The 17,576-nt window shown below is 48.4% G+C and overlaps 1 protein-coding gene across 2 annotated transcripts in view; it reads right to left on the minus strand.

Moving 5' to 3' along the window:
• Nucleotides 1–16,682, minus strand: part of RAD50 (RAD50 double strand break repair protein) — a 269,333-nt gene extending 252,651 nt beyond the window's left edge. Inside the window, exons 1-2 of one of the 2 annotated variants that reach the window (XM_040344638.1) lie at nucleotides 16,482–16,682; nucleotides 6,500–6,651 (exon numbers count right to left, since the gene is read on the minus strand). In XM_040344638.1, the coding sequence (XP_040200572.1) occupies nucleotides 6,500–6,628 (129 nt within the window). In that variant the 5' untranslated portion in view covers nucleotides 6,629–6,651; nucleotides 16,482–16,682. Of the gene's footprint in view, nucleotides 1–6,499; nucleotides 6,680–16,481 lie in introns of both variants that reach the window. The other variant, XM_040344639.1, reaches the window with a different exon arrangement.
• Between the last annotated feature and the right edge of the window lie 894 nt (nucleotides 16,683–17,576).

Below are 17,576 nucleotides of genomic sequence, written 5' to 3' on the forward strand. Positions count from 1 at the left end.
AGAGCAGGTATCACTAAATGGCGGACCGCGGGCCAGATCCGTAACGTGCCCCCGTCACGGTCGCGCCATTTAGGAGCTGCTTCTGTTCCCCAGCTTTGGCTGCTGTTATTCTCTGCATGTCGGGAGGCGCGATCCAAATATCCCAGGTGCGGGAGGCACAGCTCTGCATTGGAGTTTGGTAATAAGCTCTGTGTGACTTCAGGAGACACAGCTCTGCATTAGACAGGAGCGAGAGCTGCCGGCTGCTTTTCACATTAACCGGCAAGTGATTAGTGGCTAGAACCACCCTGCATTCCAGCATTGTGAGAGGAGAGGCTGGCTATTCAGATGGCAGAGTACACTACTGTGGGGGGATTTTTGATGCGAGGGGGCAGTGTTGTAGGGAGGAGTAACGTGAAGGGGGCAGTGCTGTGTGTGTGGGGAGGGTGATGGGGAGGGGGGTTAGTGATGTGAAGAGGGGCAATGTTGTGGGGTGTAGGGGTGATATGAAGGGGGGCAGTGTTGTGAGGGGGAGGGGGTAGGGGCATGTAATGTGAAGGGGGCAGTACTATGGGGGGGGGGGCAGATGATATGAAGGGAGCAGTGCTGTGGGGAGGAAGGGGGCAGATAATGTGAAGGGAGCAGTGCTGTGGGGAGGGAGGGGGGCAGATAATGTGAAGGGAGCAGTGCTGTGGGGAGGGAGGGGGGCAGATAATGTGAAGGGAGCAGTGCTGTGGGGAGGGAGGGGGGCAGATAATGTGAAGGGAGCAGTGCTGTGGGGAGGGAGGAGGGCAGATAATGTGAAGGGAGCAGTGCTGTGGGGAGGGAGGGGGCAGATAATGTGAAGGGAGCAGTGCTGTGGGGAGGGAGAGGGCAGATAATGTGAAGGGAGCAGTGCTGTGGGGAGGGAGGGGGCAGATAATGTGAAGGGAGCAGTGCTGTGGGGAGGGAGGGTGGCAGATAATGTGAAGGGAGCAGTGCTGTGGGGAGGGGGGGGGGGGCAGATAATGTGAAGGGAGCAGTGCTGTGGGGGGGGGGAGGGGGGCAGATAATGTGAAGGGAGCAGTGCTGTGGGGAGGGAGGGGGGCAGATAATGTGAAGGGAGCAGTGCTGTGGGGAGGGAGGGGGCAGATAATGTGAAGGGAGCAGTGCTGTGGGGAGGGAGGGGGGCAGATAATGTGAAGGGAGCAGTGCTGTGGGGAGGGAGGGGGCAGATCATGTGAAGGGAGCAGTGCTGTGGGGAGGGAGGGGGGCAGATAATGTGAAGGGAGCAGTGCTGTGGGGAGGGAGGGGGGTATATGATGTGAAGGGAGCAGTGCTGTGGGAGGGCAGGTGATGTGAAGGGAGCAGTGCTGTGGGAGGGCAGATGATCTTAAGGGAGCAGTGCTGTGGGAGGGCAGATGATGTGAAGTGAGCAGTGCTGTGGGGAGGGCAGGTGATGTGAAGGGAGCAGTGCTGTGGGAGGGCAGATGATGTGAAGTGAGCAGTGCTGTGGGGAGGGCAGGTGATGTGAAGGGAGCAGTGCTGTGGGAGGGCAGATGATGTGAAGTGAGCAGTGCTGTGGGGAGGGCAGGTGATGTGAAGGGAGCAGTGCTGTGGGGAGGGCAGGTGATGTGAAGGGAGCAGTGCTGTGGGAGGGCAGATGATCTTAAGGGAGCAGTGCTGTGGGAGGGCAGATGATGTGAAGTGAGCAGTGCTGTGGGGAGGGCAGGTGATGTGAAGTGAGCAGTGCTGTGGGGAGGGCAGGTGATGTGAAGGGAGCAGTGCTGTGGGGAGGGCAGATGATGTGAAGTGAGCAGTGCTGTGGGAGGGCAGATGATGTGAAGTGAGCAGTGCTGTGGGGAGGGCAGGTGATGTGAAGGGAGCAGTGCTGTGGGAGGGCAGATGATGTGAAGTGAGCAGTGCTGTGGGAGGGCAGATGATGTGAAGGGAGCAGTGCTGTGGGAGGGCAGGTGATGTGAAGGGAGCAGTGCTGTGGGAGGGCAGATGATGTGAAGTGAGCAGTGCTGTGGGGAGGGCAGGTGATGTGAAGGGAGCAGTGCTGTGGGAGGGCAGATGATCTTAAGGGAGCAGTGCTGTGGGAGGGCAGATGATGTGAAGTGAGCAGTGCTGTGGGGAGGGCAGGTAATGTGAAGGGAGCAGTGCTGTGGGAGGGCAGGTGATGTGAAGGGAGCAGTGCTGTGGGAGGGCAGGTGATGTGAAGGGAGCAGTGCTGTGGGAGGGCAGATGATCTTAAGGGAGCAGTGCTGTGGGAGGGCAGATGATGTGAAGTGAGCAGTGCTGTGGGGAGGGCAGGTGATGTGAAGTGAGCAGTGCTGTGGGGAGGGCAGGTGATGTGAAGGGAGCAGTGCTGTGGGGAGGGCAGGTGATGTGAAGGGAGCAGTGCTGTGGGAGGGCAGATGATGTGAAGTGAGCAGTGCTGTGGGGAGGGCAGGTGATGTGAAGGGAGCAGTGCTGTGGGAGGGCAGATGATGTGAAGTGAGCAGTGCTGTGGGAGGGCAGATGATGTGAAGTGAGCAGTGCTGTGGGAGGGCAGATGATCTTAAGGGAGCAGTGATGTGGGAGGGCAGGTGATGTGAAGGGAGCAGTGCTGTGGGGAGGGCAGGTGATGTGAAGGGAGCAGTGCTGTGGGAGGGCAGATGATGTGAAGTGAGCAGTGCTGTGGGGAGGGCAGGTGATGTGAAGGGAGCAGTGCTGTGGGAGGGCAGATGATGTGAAGTGAGCAGTGCTGTGGGAGGGCAGATGATGTGAAGTGAGCAGTGCTGTGGGAGGGCAGATGATCTTAAGGGAGCAGTGATGTGGGAGGGCAGGTGATGTGAAGTGAGCAGTGCTGTGGGGAGGGCAGGTGATGTGAAGGGAGCAGTGCTGTGGGAGGGCAGATGATGTGAAGTGAGCAGTGCTGTGGGAGGGCAGATGATGTGAAGTGAGCAGTGCTGTGGGAGGGCAGATGATCTTAAGGGAGCAGTGATGTGGGAGGGCAGGTGATGTGAAGTGAGCAGTGCTGTGGGGAGGGCAGGTGATGTGAAGTGAGCAGTGCTGTGGGGAGGGCAGGTGATGTGAAGGGAGCAGTGCTGTGGGAGGGCAGGTGATGTGAAGGGAGCAGTGCTGTGGGGAGGGCAGGTGATGTGAAGGGAGCAGTGCTGTGGGAGGGCAGGTGATGTGAAGGGAGCAGTGCTGTGGGAGGGCAGATGATGTGAAGTGAGCAGTGCTGTGGGAGGGCAGATGATGTGAAGTGAGCAGTGCTGTGGGAGGGCAGATGATCTTAAGGGAGCAGTGATGTGGGAGGGCAGGTGATGTGAAGTGAGCAGTGCTGTGGGGAGGGCAGGTGATGTGAAGGGAGCAGTGCTGTGGGAGGGCAGATGATCTTAAGGGAGCAGTGATGTGGGAGGGCAGATGATGTGAAGTGAGCAGTGCTGTGGGGAGGGCAGGTGATGTGAAGTGAGCAGTGCTGTGGGAGGGCAGATGATCTTAAGGGAGCAGTGATGTGGGAGGGCAGGTGATGTGAAGTGAGCAGTGCTGTGGGGAGGGCAGGTGATGTGAAGTGAGCAGTGCTGTGGGGAGGGCAGGTGATGTGAAGTGAGCAGTGCTGTGGGGAGGGCAGGTGATGTGAAGGGAGCAGTGCTGTGGGAGGGCAGGTGATGTGAAGGGAGCAGTGCTGTGGGGAGGGCAGGTGATGTGAAGGGAGCAGTGCTGTGGGAGGGCAGGTGATGTGAAGGGAGCAGTGCTGTGGGAGGGCAGGTGATGTGAAGGGAGCAGTGCTGTGGGAGGGCAGATGATCTTAAGGGAGCAGTGCTGTGTGTGTGTGTGTGTGTGTGTGTGTGTGTGTGGGAAGGGGGGGCGGCAGATGATGCGAAGGGAGCAGTGCTGTGGGGGGGATGGGTGATGTGAAGGAGTCTTTGCACAAACGTACGATTCGGACCTCTACTGGAAAAATATTTTACAAATCGGACCTCTGTAAAATTGAATTCAATACCCCTGCTTTAGAGGCTCCAGAAACAAAAAATAATAAATGCACATTGTTTTACAAACCAAAAAAATTTGCATCTATTATTTTTTGTTAAAAGAAGTTTCCTCTTACCTCTTCTTCTTAGTGTAAGGGGTACATTGAGACCATGTATGTTGTTAGTTTGTATGTTGATTTCATGTCGTATTTATTGTATTGTTTTGGAAAAAATTTATAAAAGAATTTTGTAAAAAAAAAAAAAAAAAAGAAGAAGATGAACTTATCCTTTAACAAAAAAGATACAAAATAGATTAATTTAAACCATGAACAACAATAAACAGAAAATGCTGTTCTAAAAATAAAACTAGGTAAAAAGGTATTGCTTCAATTTAGAGAAGAGGAGGGGAGTTCATGACAGAAAACCAGTCAGCTGTAGGGGGCGCCTTCACCCCACCATAAATACATGCCATGGCTTGCCTGCATTATAGTAGCTGCGTTTAACACAGACAAGTCTGCTTGAGAAGGGGGTGGGATGCATTTAGGAATGAGGTTTTCACCAGAATGCTGATTGTCGCTGAGGAGGCCATGGATATAGTTTGGCTCTGCATGAGAATGTGACAGCCAATATGACTGTATTGACAGCCAGTGTTGTGCAAGACTGACTGAGCCAAGTCTGCATGTTGAGATTTCTCACACGCCACCATCTGCCTCATGCAACACTGACTAACAACGCAATCACATCAGCTACCATGTTCTCACGCAGTGCAGGTATTACCTAAATGATAGCGCCAGCGTTTTAGTGCCCACCTCCCCATCAGCAATAGCTCTCAATGACCCAGTCGCCAGAGAGTTTTCTTTTTTCTTAAAGAGGTGCAAAAATTAAAAGCCAGCAGCTACACATACTGCAGCTGCTAGCTTTTAATAATAGGACGCTTACCTGTCCTGGAGTCCAGCGATGTCAGCTCTGCAGCTGATGTTTCCATCAGCTGTCAGGTGCATGCTGCCGCCATTGCTACAGAAGTGACGTTCCGGCGCCGCCATCTTGCTACACCCCACACAGTAAGGAGAACGTGTGAAGGGGCAAGCGGACATCTTATTACACCCACCGGAGTTTTCGATTTCACAGTTATTTTCAACACAAACGGAGCTTATATGTTTAAATACAGTATTTGTAAATCTGACTGACTGTTTACATGTTAAATGTGAAAATCAGAGGCGTTCTGTCATATTAGCAACCATGTAAGGTCAGCAGGTTTGCTGCTGCTTTTAAAATGTAACATCTAAACAGTCCGTCGGATTTCCAAATACTGTATTTAAGCATATAAGCTCCGTTTTTTGTTCTAAAACTCCAGTGGGTGCAACAAGATGTCCGCTTGCCCCTTTCACACTCTATCATTACTGCGCAGGAGTGTGGGGTGTAGTAAGATGGCGGCGATGGAACATCACTTCCGGAGCATTCTGTGATGGGCAGCGGAATGTGACAAGACAGGGGCACTCAACAGAAGGGAGGGGCCAGGAGCTCTAGCAAGGGACCCCATAAGAAGAGTATCTGGGCTGCTCTGTGCAAAGGCAACTGCACAAGAGCAGGTAAATACTGTATATGTTTGTTTAAAAAAAAAAAAAAAGACTTTACAATCACTTTAATGTGTTTTATGACTATACATCTCAGTATTTGGGCATTTCTTTATTCTTGTAGTCACATGCATTTGATCCACTGAAAACCCTTAAAAGTGGTTGTAAACACTGCTTGGTAATTTTTACCTACAGGTAAGCCTTTAATAAGACTTACCTCTAGGTAAAATGACTATCTCCTAAACATGCATCGCTTAGAAGATATTCACCCTGCATGCAGCCAGTGACATCACTGGCGCATGCGCTCTCAAGGTCCGGCACACCTTGCGGGAACTTTAGAGCTTTGTGCAGGAACCAAGGGCTTCCTCGCGTCATCTCGGCTCCAGCCAATCACAGCGCAGGAGCTCACAAACTCAGAAGAAAGGCAGAGGGAACAAGTCAGTCCTCTCAGCAGCGACTTTACAGCGCTGGAGGGCTTTGTTCCAAGGTGAGTATTCCATAATGTGCCAGTATGCGATACATAATAGCACATTATGCCATTGCCCTGCAGGGTTATTTATTTGGAACATTGGCATTTTACAACCGCTTTAATGTAACCACATTATGTAAGGGCACAATTTAAAAAAAAAAATATGCAGCACATCTCAACAATTCCATGTGTTTTATTCTAGAGCCAACTTTTTTATTTTAGTTTTGAATAAAATGGTGAGGCGTTAGAATCCTTACGTTTTTTGCTGTCTGTGTCTCTGTAATGACCACTATTATCACAAAAGTGAAAGTGAAGGAGAAACCAAAATTTCAACAGGGACACCTGTTCTGGTAACAACTGTCTAAAGAGTAGATTTTACTCACTTTAGAGAAATTTTTTCCCACTTGTAACTACGGAACATGAAGTTAATGGAAATCTCCCCATTTATTCTATAACAGACCAAAGGAAGCAAATAAGATATGCTTACTGTTAGAATTTAAATAGCTACTTAAATGCTAATCCATGAGACAACTTACAGTTTTCCCTGCTCCATTTGGTCCTACCAAAATTGTCAGCGGAGTAAAGAAAGTTATGACTTGCTTGTCCTTATCCTCTACTCCAAAGCTTCGCACACCGAGTATGCTCATTTTCTCTATTTTTGACATCTTGAAGGTTTTTGCCTTTTTGTCTGATCAAGCAAAAAAAAATAAAAAATCCTGAAAACACAAAATTAAAACTACTCACAGTTATACTTACACAGTAAAAGTATTAAACATTTTTCATCTCAACATAAAATATATTTTATCTAAACAAAGGGCATAAGATTCTCTTTCCACCTCCATATACCTGTACCAGGCCAAACACCAGCAAGTGGGAAGTGTCATGAGTTACAAGTTTCCCATACAGTACATTCCTATGAATTGAGCTGTAAACAAGGACAGAGCCATAATACTACCCAACCCAAAGGAATGCATTGCAAGTGGTGTACATGCACATTGGACACATGGCCCAACTGGGAAGAGGCTTGGGATTTATAAATACTGACTTAAAGATAGAAACTTTGCCAGAGGAGAGGTGGATATGTACTTACCACAATACCAGCATATGTGATTGTCACAGAGATGTCTGGTTTTCTTAGTATTTTGGATTTATCCCCTGTCTTAACCATTTAACGACTGCGCCATAGACAAATAAAGGCTACAGCACGGCTTGATAACTCTAGGAGGACGTACATTGACTTCCTTCCAGAATCACGCACACAAGAGTATCTGTGACCGCAGGGTCCGCACCACGGTAAATGCCCACTGACAGCGGCCGTTTACAACTGAACGTTCCATTATTTAACGAAACGATCACATGGTAAAGAAACCGGCGTCATGTCCGGGTCATCTCTCCCCTCTCTGTACCGATCGATACAGTGTGAGCGGAGAGGGGAGAGATCGGGTGCAGCAGCGATGTGGGCTGGATCTGTAGTGCCCACAGCGCTGCTCTGTACCCATTACAGCCACAGCCGTCCATCCATGCTCAGCCATTCCTATTTAGCCCTCCATTCATGCTCAGCCATCCCTCTGTCATATTTAACCATCCATATTCAGCCATTCATGCTCAGCCATCCCTCCATGCTCATCCATCCATACTCATCCATCCCCAGCCAACCACATTTATGGCTCAAACATGCTCAGCCTTTCCCATCCACGGCTCATCCATCCCCATTCATGCTCATCCATGCCACTACAGTGCCTTTGTTCTCTTTCCAAACTGGGGTCATTTTTGGGGTGGTAATCCAGGGCCTTCAAAAGTGTAAGAGGTAGTCAGGAAATTAGATGTTTAATTTATGCTCCTAGAACGCCTGCATGTTGGGCCTCTGTATGTGGCCAAGCTGTGTAAAAGTCTCACACATGTTGTATCGCCATATTCGGGAGCAGGGGTGCATTTAGGTTTTGTGCTGCCCTAGGCCTGATTAAACTTGTGCACCCCCTAATTTAAATATGACCCACCCCTTCCTGTCAAGGCCACACCCCTTGCGGTTTAAGACCCACCCTGAAATTTTTAAGTGGGGACACTAGTTCTGATGGCCTGGGGGGGAGGGGCAATGGATTCCCTTAATTTGCATAGATTTCCTCTCACTTCCTGTTTGACTATGGGACATGAAGTGAAGGGAAATCTCTGCAATGGGACAGAAATTAGAAGCGACCCCACCCCCCCCCCAGTTGCAGAATGCCAACCGCCCGCAAACTGGAAGCAGTGCGGCCGATGTATGGGGGCTCTAAACTAATTTGCCCAACAGTGTAGCACATGCCGGCGGGGACACTGTCCGTGCTGCCCCCCTGCAAAGTGCTGCCCTAGGCCTGGGCCTTGTTGGCCTCTTTTCTCTGAGTCCATGGACGGACATAGCTCCTTAAATCTTGACAAGTGGGTTATGTTCCCTGTTTACAGAGGACTAGGCAGAAACATGTTAGATAATTAAATACATGTTACATTAACAAAGTTGAACAGACCCGCCCAGGGGGCAGTCCCTCCAGACATAACCCTCCTCACTGCAGCATACAGCCTCAGTTCGTAACAAGCAGTACAAACCTAAAAAGGAGGGGTGGGTGCTGTGTCTGTCCATGAACTGAGAGAAAAGGATTTTACATTGAGTACAAAAAATCCTATTTTCTCTTATCATCCATGGACGGACACAGCTCCTTAAACCTTGACAAGTGGGACGTCCCCAAGCAGTGTCAAAAACGAGGGGTGGGAAATATATCAGTAAAGCCAATTTTAACTTCAGCCCAAAACTAGCAGAGCTCCGCAATGGAGGAGGTGCAACTTTAAACAGCTGCCGGCAAAAACTAGCGGGCGAAAAAAGCATCAGAAGATGCAACCACGTAAATTCTGGAAAAAGCATGAACGGACGAGCAAGTCGCCGCCTTGCACACCTGTCAAACCGACGCATGACTTAAAAAAAAAAAAAAACACAGGAAGCACCAATTGCCCTGGTTGAAAGTGCCGTGACCGGAAAGGGGGGCATGCCCCTTAAGAGCATAGGCCTGTATGACAGCCTGCCTGATCCACTGAGAAATGGTGGTCGACGAGACCCCAAGGCACTTTTGTGGACCAGACACCGACACAAAAGAGAGTCAGAACTCCGAAACGGAGCCGTAGCAGGCTGGTACACACGGAAAGTGCGTACCACGCCTAAAGTATGAAAGGCAACCTCCATAGGATGCGCCGGCCGAGGACAGAAGAACAATGTCCTTATTCCGGCGAGAGGCCGAAACCACCTTCGGAAGAAGGGAAGGTCGCGGGCGCAACACCACCTAATCCTTATGGAGGATCAAGCATGGCGGCTTGCAAGACAAGAACGCCAACTCAGAAACTCCTCTAACAGAGGTAAAGGCCACTAAAGGGGCCACCTTCTGAGATAGTGTCAAGAGAAAATGTCTCTGATGTTTCCAAAAGCAAGGTTCCTAAAGAACTGAGAGCACCAGAGTCAAACTCATGGGGGAAGAGATGGGCCAAGAGGGCAAAGTATATGACAAACCTCCTGCACACAAAAAAGGGGCCCCACCAGGGAACGGGCCTCAAAAAGGCCCCCAAACGGTGCTTTAAGCAATTTGTAGATCCACTGTAAAAACAGCAGGACCCTGGACACCTAGTACGTCTGTGGACATCACTCCATCCCTTCGCACCAAGAGATGTAGGCCTGCCAGGTGAGACGGTAGATCCTCCGGAAGAAGACTACCGTGCCCTCAGCATTGTTGAGATGACCGAGTGGGACAGACCCCGGTCACTTAAAGTCTGGCTTCCAATAGCCATGTTGAGCAAGTCAGTGACTGAACAATAGGAGGAAGTATGGGACCTCGAGACAGAGGGACCTCCCGCCCTGGCAACCACCAGGGTTCCTCCGCTACCAGGCACCCGATAATCGGCGTACCAAGGATGCCGAGGTCAATCTGGAGCGATTAGAATCATCGGGATCTCCTCAGCCTCCACTCTGTGGAGCAGCCGAGGAAGCAACTACAATGGAGGAACGGCAAAAAGTCGCCGATACAGACCCCACAGGGCCACCAGCACTGGTATACCTGATGGTAGACCAAAGCCACGGCCCTGGCATTGTTCTGGCTGAAACCAGATCGGACGACCTTGCAGCCTCCTCGACCTCGAGGAGAAGCATAGCCCGATCGCCTAAAATAGTAGGACAATGAACGGTAGACAGCACCTGGTATTCCCAGGTGGTCTCCCACCCAGGCATGACCCTGGGTAGCTACTGAGACCAGACGAGAGCGGGCACATTCAGGGAGGTGTGGCCGAGGGTCCACGTGAGTCCAGCGACTCAAGGCCGACTGGACCCCACCAGGGAACGGGCCTCAAAAGGGCCACTGAAAGAACACAGCCAAGGCTGAAGTCTGCCCCCAAACGGTGCTTTAAGCAATTTATAGATCCACTCCAAGCTGTAAAAACAGCAGGACCCTGGACACCCGAGTACGTCCGTGGACGTCACTCCATCCCTTCGCACCGAGATGTAGGCCTGCCAGGTGAGACGGTAGATCCTCCGGAAGATGACTACCGTGCCCTCAGCATTGTTGAAATGACCGAGTCAGACAGGAGATCCATGCCCTGTGAGGCTCACCTCCTGCAAGGGAGCCGAAACACCCCAAGCACAAAGACCAGTCGCCCTGGTCCAGCATCTGGCGACTCCAGTAGTCCACCTGCCAGTGTACCGGATGGTAGCCTGAAGCTACGGCCGTGGCGTTGTTCTGGCTGAAACCAGATCGGACGACCTTGCAACCTCCTCAACCTCGAGGAGAAGCATAGCCTGATCGCCTAAAATAGTAGGACAATGAACGGTAGACAGCACCTGGTATTCCCAGGCGGTTTCCCACCCAGGCACGACCCTGGGTAGCTACCGAGACCAGACGAGAGCGGGGCATTCAGGAAGGTATGGTCGTAGGTCCACGCAAGTCCAGCGACTCAGGGCCGACTGGACCCCCCAGGTGCCCCCACAACCCGTGAGGCTGGCATCTGTCGTAAACACCGACCACTGGAAGGAGAAAAAACTTCCCGGACCAAAGAGTCGGATCTCCGTCACCAACTCAGAGAGACTCTGACTAGGTGGCGCACCGGAATATGATGATTTCGGAGACAAGAGATTTTTTACCACCTGGACAGTATTTCCCCTGGAAAACCCGAGTGTGGAACTGGGCATACAGTATCGCCTCGAAGGAGGCTACCCACAGGCCCCGGACCAGCAGGTGCCCGGAGAGAAGACCGATTGCGTGATGCCAATACCTTCACCGCAGACTGTAGGTGTATGCACACATGCCTTTGGAGGAAACCGGAGTACCCTGGAGGAAACCCACGCAGACACAGGGAGCTACAATGCAAGCTCCAGGCAGATTGGCGTCACTGTCCGGATTCGAACCAATGAATCTCTTGCTGCCAAGTAATGGATTTAACCACTACACCACCGTATGCATAAAACCATTCTGAAACAGAAGCCCTGGATAACAAGGGCGCAGCATTCAATGAAGCATCACAGACCTATACGAGGCCCTGGACCAGCTGGTCCGCTAGCCTAATAACTTCGGGAGAGAGGTCGGTGCGCCTCCACTGTCTGGTGCAAAATGCTCACTCCGTGAGTGACTGAGACCCCAGAGTAGTGGCCACAATAGGCCGCAAGTCAGACCCCAGCATGGTAAACATGGAACGGGTCAGTACTTCGGATCTTCTATCAGTCAGATCTATACAAGCGGGGGTTCCCGCAATAGGGAGAGTGGTTACCTATACATGACACCCGGAGGGTCCACCACCGGAGAAGAAGCCCACCTTTTGAAAAGGCTCTCCTCAAAGGGGCACTGAACTGCCCGGCGGTGAGAGACTACAAAAGCCCTCAGCGGCTTTTCTCATTCCGCATCTTAGAAATTATCAAAGAAGGGCACAGAAGGAAAAAAACTACACAGAGCGGTCTGATTTGTGAGATCCAACAAAGACCGAGCCCTCGGCAGAAACCCAGCTGCACTATGCAGCTTAAGAGAGTCAAATGCAGCAGTGAGAAGCGCACACATAAATGCCTTATCCTGCCTTTTTTTTTTTGCTACCCAGGTACCTGGTCCATGGCTCCATAACAGAGCATTCCCCAGGGGATAACGGGGGAAGGGGGCACTTTTTTACTGTCCGTCCGCAGTCCACCCCCACCCTGGCACAAAAGTGTCCAGGACTAACAATAAAACCTCTGTGGGAATCCTAGGTGCTAACACCTGCTGCCACCACCAGCATGTTGGGGAAGGACCCATATACTGACTCCAAATATTAATAATATTTACATAGTGTGTATGTATAATATGCACACCTGTCCTTACAAATAAACAGAAGCTCCTAGAACCCTATTCAGGGCCTCTCACCCACTTGCTGCACTGATCAGGGGTACCCAGGGGACTCACCTCAGGAGGAGACTGCCCAGAGCTACCATCCGCTCTCAGCACACAGCGTGTGAGAGGAAAAGAACCATGAGGTAACTGTGCGGCATTTGCAGGGACCTGTGTGCGCGCCGTATACCGCACTAGGGGTCAGGACTACTCCAAGATGGCCGCCGGGCCTTCAGAACGCGGCCACAGGAAAATGGCCGACCGCAATGTAAGCTGCGCCATAGCGCGGCTACGACAAAATGGCCGCCAATGGGAGTTTTCAATGTCATTGAAAAACCTTCCAAAAAACTGTGGCAAAATGCCGCGGTTAAACAGGAAAAGCCTCCTAGGGCTTTTTAACGGTGAAAAAACCCTCACAGGAAAGCCCCATACAAAAAAGAAAAAAAAACACAGGCCAGATAACAGTCCCCTCAGGAAGGCGCCCCCCCTGACAGCGGCAATGTTAGAAGAGAAGAGGACCCCCGAACCCCAGGAATGCCCAGCCGTACCAACCCATCTAAGCGGGAGGGACTGTACTTACCCGTCCGAGCGAGGACTCGCTGACGCATTCCTGACAGAACTACAACCGCAATGGAGGAAGCTGTCAGCCCGGTCCACTGTGAGTGAGACAACACCACAGCCCAATCATATGTGGACCTCGGAGCAAAGCTCACCGGCCACCCCAGGAGTCATGGGGTATGGTGTGGCAGACCCAGCCTCTTTGCAAAGGTGTGCCCACACTTGCTGGTCCGACTGAGTAGACTACAAGGATCTATATTATCCAGCCTGTCTCTCAGCCAACAGTTGAAAGAAGATTGTTAAAGAAAAAGTTAAATAAGAAAAAGTTAAATAAAATAAAATTAAATAAAATTTCTCATCAGGGCGCTGGGCCCAAAGGGAGCCATACATCCTTCTCCTTGCTAGGCAGAACGAAACTGAGGCTGCATGCTACAGTGAGGAGGGTTATGTCTGGAGGTACCGCCCCCTGGGCGGGGCTGTTCAACTCTGTTAATGTAACATGTATTTAATTATCCAACATGTTTCTGCCTAGTCCTCTCCTGTAAACAGGGAACATAACCCACTTGTCAAGATTTAAGGAGTTGTGTCTGTCCATGGATAAGAGAAAACTTGGTTATGGCCAATATGTATTCTATTTTGGTTTGCGCAAAAGTTATAGCGTCTACAAAATAGGGGATAGATTTATGGCATTTTTATTACTAGCAATGGCGGTGATCTGTGATTTTTAATCGGGACTGCGACTTTGCGGAGGACAGATTGGACACTTTTTTTGGGACCAGTGACATTTATAGAGCTAAAAATAGCCACTGATTACTGTATAAATGTCACTGGTAGGGAAGGGGTTAACACTAGGGGGCAATCAAGGAGTTTAATATGTTCCCTCAGTGTGTTCTAAATATGCGCTTAGATTAAAATATAGCAACAGTGGAATCGTCCAAATCAGGACGATTCCACTGTTGCCATATTTTAATCTAAGCGTTCAAAATTTTCCTGCTAAATGTGAGTTTACCAGTTTAATAATTTTCTGCACTAATTTATTATATGGAATCACGTGATATGGACTTTTTTCTTCTCTTATTCCCCATTAACCAGTGCATCGTTGGCGCGAGTGTTGATACCATCCACTGTTGAATTATCCATTTCTGTGGATTGTACAGATTGTGTTCTCACGGATGTCTGGATCCCTTACAGTTCAACCACTGAGGAGTTCCTAGTTTCCACCCTGTTGGTTTCAACAATATATGCCTTATTAGACTCACGGAAACGTATGTTCCCCAATACATCCGGTAAGCCTGCACTTTTAATCGGCGGTGGATCATCACAAACAGATACAACAGTTCTTGTTCACCATTTTGAAGTCGTTGGTGTTCCAGTTTCATATTTTCCGTGTGGACACACAGTGGACCGTTTCACGTTTATATCTACCATACATGGACCTTAAAGCTATTCATATGTGTTCTGTGTAGATTCATGTTTGCACTGCATTTTCACGTTGTTTTATTATTATAGTGAATTCTTTACTCTTTGGGTTCATGTTTTTAACATCTACAGTTAATTTTCTGCTATATTCATTCAAGAGCTACACTTTTATTCACCTTTGTTTACAGCTATTATCCAATTAGCCATGTTAGCTGCTAGTCGCTTACAGGCAGCGCAGAGTTTTTTTATATACCACATGGTAAGCGTGCAATCCTTAAAGCGGCGTTCCACCCAAAAGTGCTTGCCCCTTACATGCCCCATTTGGCATGTCATTTTTGGGGGAGGGGAGTGGGGGCTTCAGTAGGAGTGGGATTTCCTGTCCCACTTCCTCCCAGGGACCGCTTAGGCGACTCGTCATATCGCCTTAGGCGGCCCCTCCCTGTAGGCGATCACCTGGGACACGTGGCAGGTCCCAGGCGATCGCCTGTCCACTCAGGGAGCGCAGGGCTGCTCGAGCATGCGCAGTGAGTGCCCGGCAGTGAAGCCGAAAGCTGTCATGGCCGGGTGCCCACAGTTAGAATGGAGGCGCCGGCAGAGAGACGAGCGAAGCTTCGGGCGGCCGCGCTACACTTTTTGTAGCTGCTGACTTTTAATAAACATAAAAAAGGCTGGAACTCCCCTTTAAGGTGTCAGCACTTCTTGGTGGTGGTGGAATTTATTACCATTGTCACTTATTTATTCAAGAATTTTTGCTGTTTGATCTTTACTTTATATTGGACTTATCATTGAACATTTTGCACATTGTGGTCTGACAGATTACTCATCAAGCTTATTGATCACATTACACTTGGTGGTGTATCATTGTGGTTATATTTACAACCATTTTGTATGTGGATTATTTTGATTTATTTTAATTTTCAGGTTGGGTCAGCGCGGCTACATTTTATTTATTTATATATATATTAGGGCTGCACGATTCTGGACAAAATGAGAATCACGATTCTTTTGCTTAGAGTAAAGATCACGATTCTCTCATGATTCTCAAAAACTGAATGCCAGAACACCCCCCCATATAAATCTGTCGGCGTCATTTGCGTTCCACGCTGGTTACGTGGAACCAGTGCCGGTCCCCCCTTACACCAGGCGTTTCCAGCGGGGTCCCCCCTTACACCAGGCGTTTCCAGCGGGGTCCCCCCTTACACCAGGCGTTTCCAGCGGGGTCCCCCCTTACACCAGGCGTTTCCAGCGGGGTCCCCCCTTACACCAGGCGTTCCCACACACACACACAGGGCTTTTTTTCAGGGGGAACTTGGGGGAACTCAGTTCCACCACCTTTAGCGCCTGCTCACCACAATCACTTGTAAACACAGAAGTCTGGTTTCTGTGGTTATAAGTGACAGCTCTGCACTCTGTGTGTAACTCCTTGAACTCTACACTCTGTATTAATGCAATTCTGGTATTTAATGCCCCTTTAAGACCCTTCTACTGTTTGCAAAATTTGAATGAGGTCGTGGTTGAGTTCCTGCACCTATTTCTTGAGAAAAAAAGCTCTGTATGTATATGTATATATATATATATATATATATATATATATATATATATATATATATATATATATATATATATATATACACATACACATACACACACACAGTGATCCTGCACTTTGGCCTGCTGGGGGCATGCACGTGCTGCCAGCGGGATGCTTAACAGTTCTGCTGTGAATAGTCACAGCAGAAGCCAATCTGCAGGTGTTGGGCACTCAATGTCCACCGCAGTCCCGTTATAAAAGTCGGGGGTAAACCTTCTGGAGGTCAAGTGGTTAATCTGGCCATATAAAAAAATTCTGTACAAGCTCATTTAGATTTACAAAAACTAGGTAATGAGGACACACGTAAAAAAAAATATTCAATATATAGCAAATCAGGCAGTCCTTTGCATGACAGAGTAAATAGTCGATCTAAAGCACCTTGTACAATCAGATTGCATACTGTATGGTCAGCCTTAGCCCTTAGGCTAAACTCACATTGTTGTGAATAGGTGTGCTTTACAGCACACACATTAAGACCCCACGACAGTGTAAGCCCAGCCATTATCCGACATTCATTGTTCACATTGCGAATATATGTCCCTAGTGTCTGATATTTCAGAAGACTGGATGTGTAGGCTGGTAGAACTCATATACACTCACCGATCTACTAGCAATGTGTAATAATAATTCCCAAAGTACGATCCATACAGCGCGGGAAATCTACCTTCAAGTCCCGCCCACAGGCATGGAATCACTCTACCTTTTCCAGCGACTTCCTACTTCACGTCACTTAGTAATACACAATCTCTAACAGCCTCTCATCAGCCCATGCGTTCTGTTTCACTTCCCAGTCCCTGTATAGAAACCAAGCCTCGTTTTGAAATCACATGATTGCACGCTTCTTTCAACCTCATTCTGTTCCACTTCCTTGTTTTGCTGAGTTCCAAGCCTCGTTCTGAGATCCAGTCTCAAGTTATAATTTTCCGCTTCTCGGATTTCACACTCACTCATTCTGCTTCACTTCCCTATTCCTAGATGAATTCCAAGCCTCTTTCTGAGAGCCAGTCTCACATGATCCGCTTACACTTACATGATGTTAATAGGAAAAAGAGAACTTTCCTCCAAACTTCACAACTTTTTTAACCACTTGAAGATTTACCTCCCCCTTCATGACCAGGCAATTTTTTTTGGAGACAGGGCACTGCGTTACTTTAACTGACTGTCGACTTGTCATGATGCGACGCTGTACCCAAATAAAATGAATGTCCTTTTTTTTCCACAAATAGATCTTTCTTTTGGTGGTAATTTATCAACTATAAACAAAAAAAGACAATTAAGAAAAAAAAAAAAATATATATATATATATATATATATATATATATGTATATATATATATGTATATATATATATATGTATATATATATATATATATATATATATGTATATATATATATATATATATATATGTATATATATATATATATATATATATATATATATATATATATATATATATATATATATATATATACATATTGGCTTAAATTTATGATGACATCAGATTTTTTTTTTCTTTCATTTTATTGGATGTGTTTTTTTAGCAGATAGTAATATATATATATATATATATATATATATATATATATATATATATATATATATATATATATATATATTACTATCTGCTAAAAAACACATCCAATAAAATGAAAAAAAAAAAAATCTGATGTCATCATAAATTTAAGCCAATATGTA

The sequence above is a fragment of the Rana temporaria genome, chromosome 3 (assembly GCF_905171775.1).
Source record: "Rana temporaria chromosome 3, aRanTem1.1, whole genome shotgun sequence".
Lineage (NCBI taxonomy): Eukaryota > Metazoa > Chordata > Amphibia > Anura > Ranidae > Rana > Rana temporaria.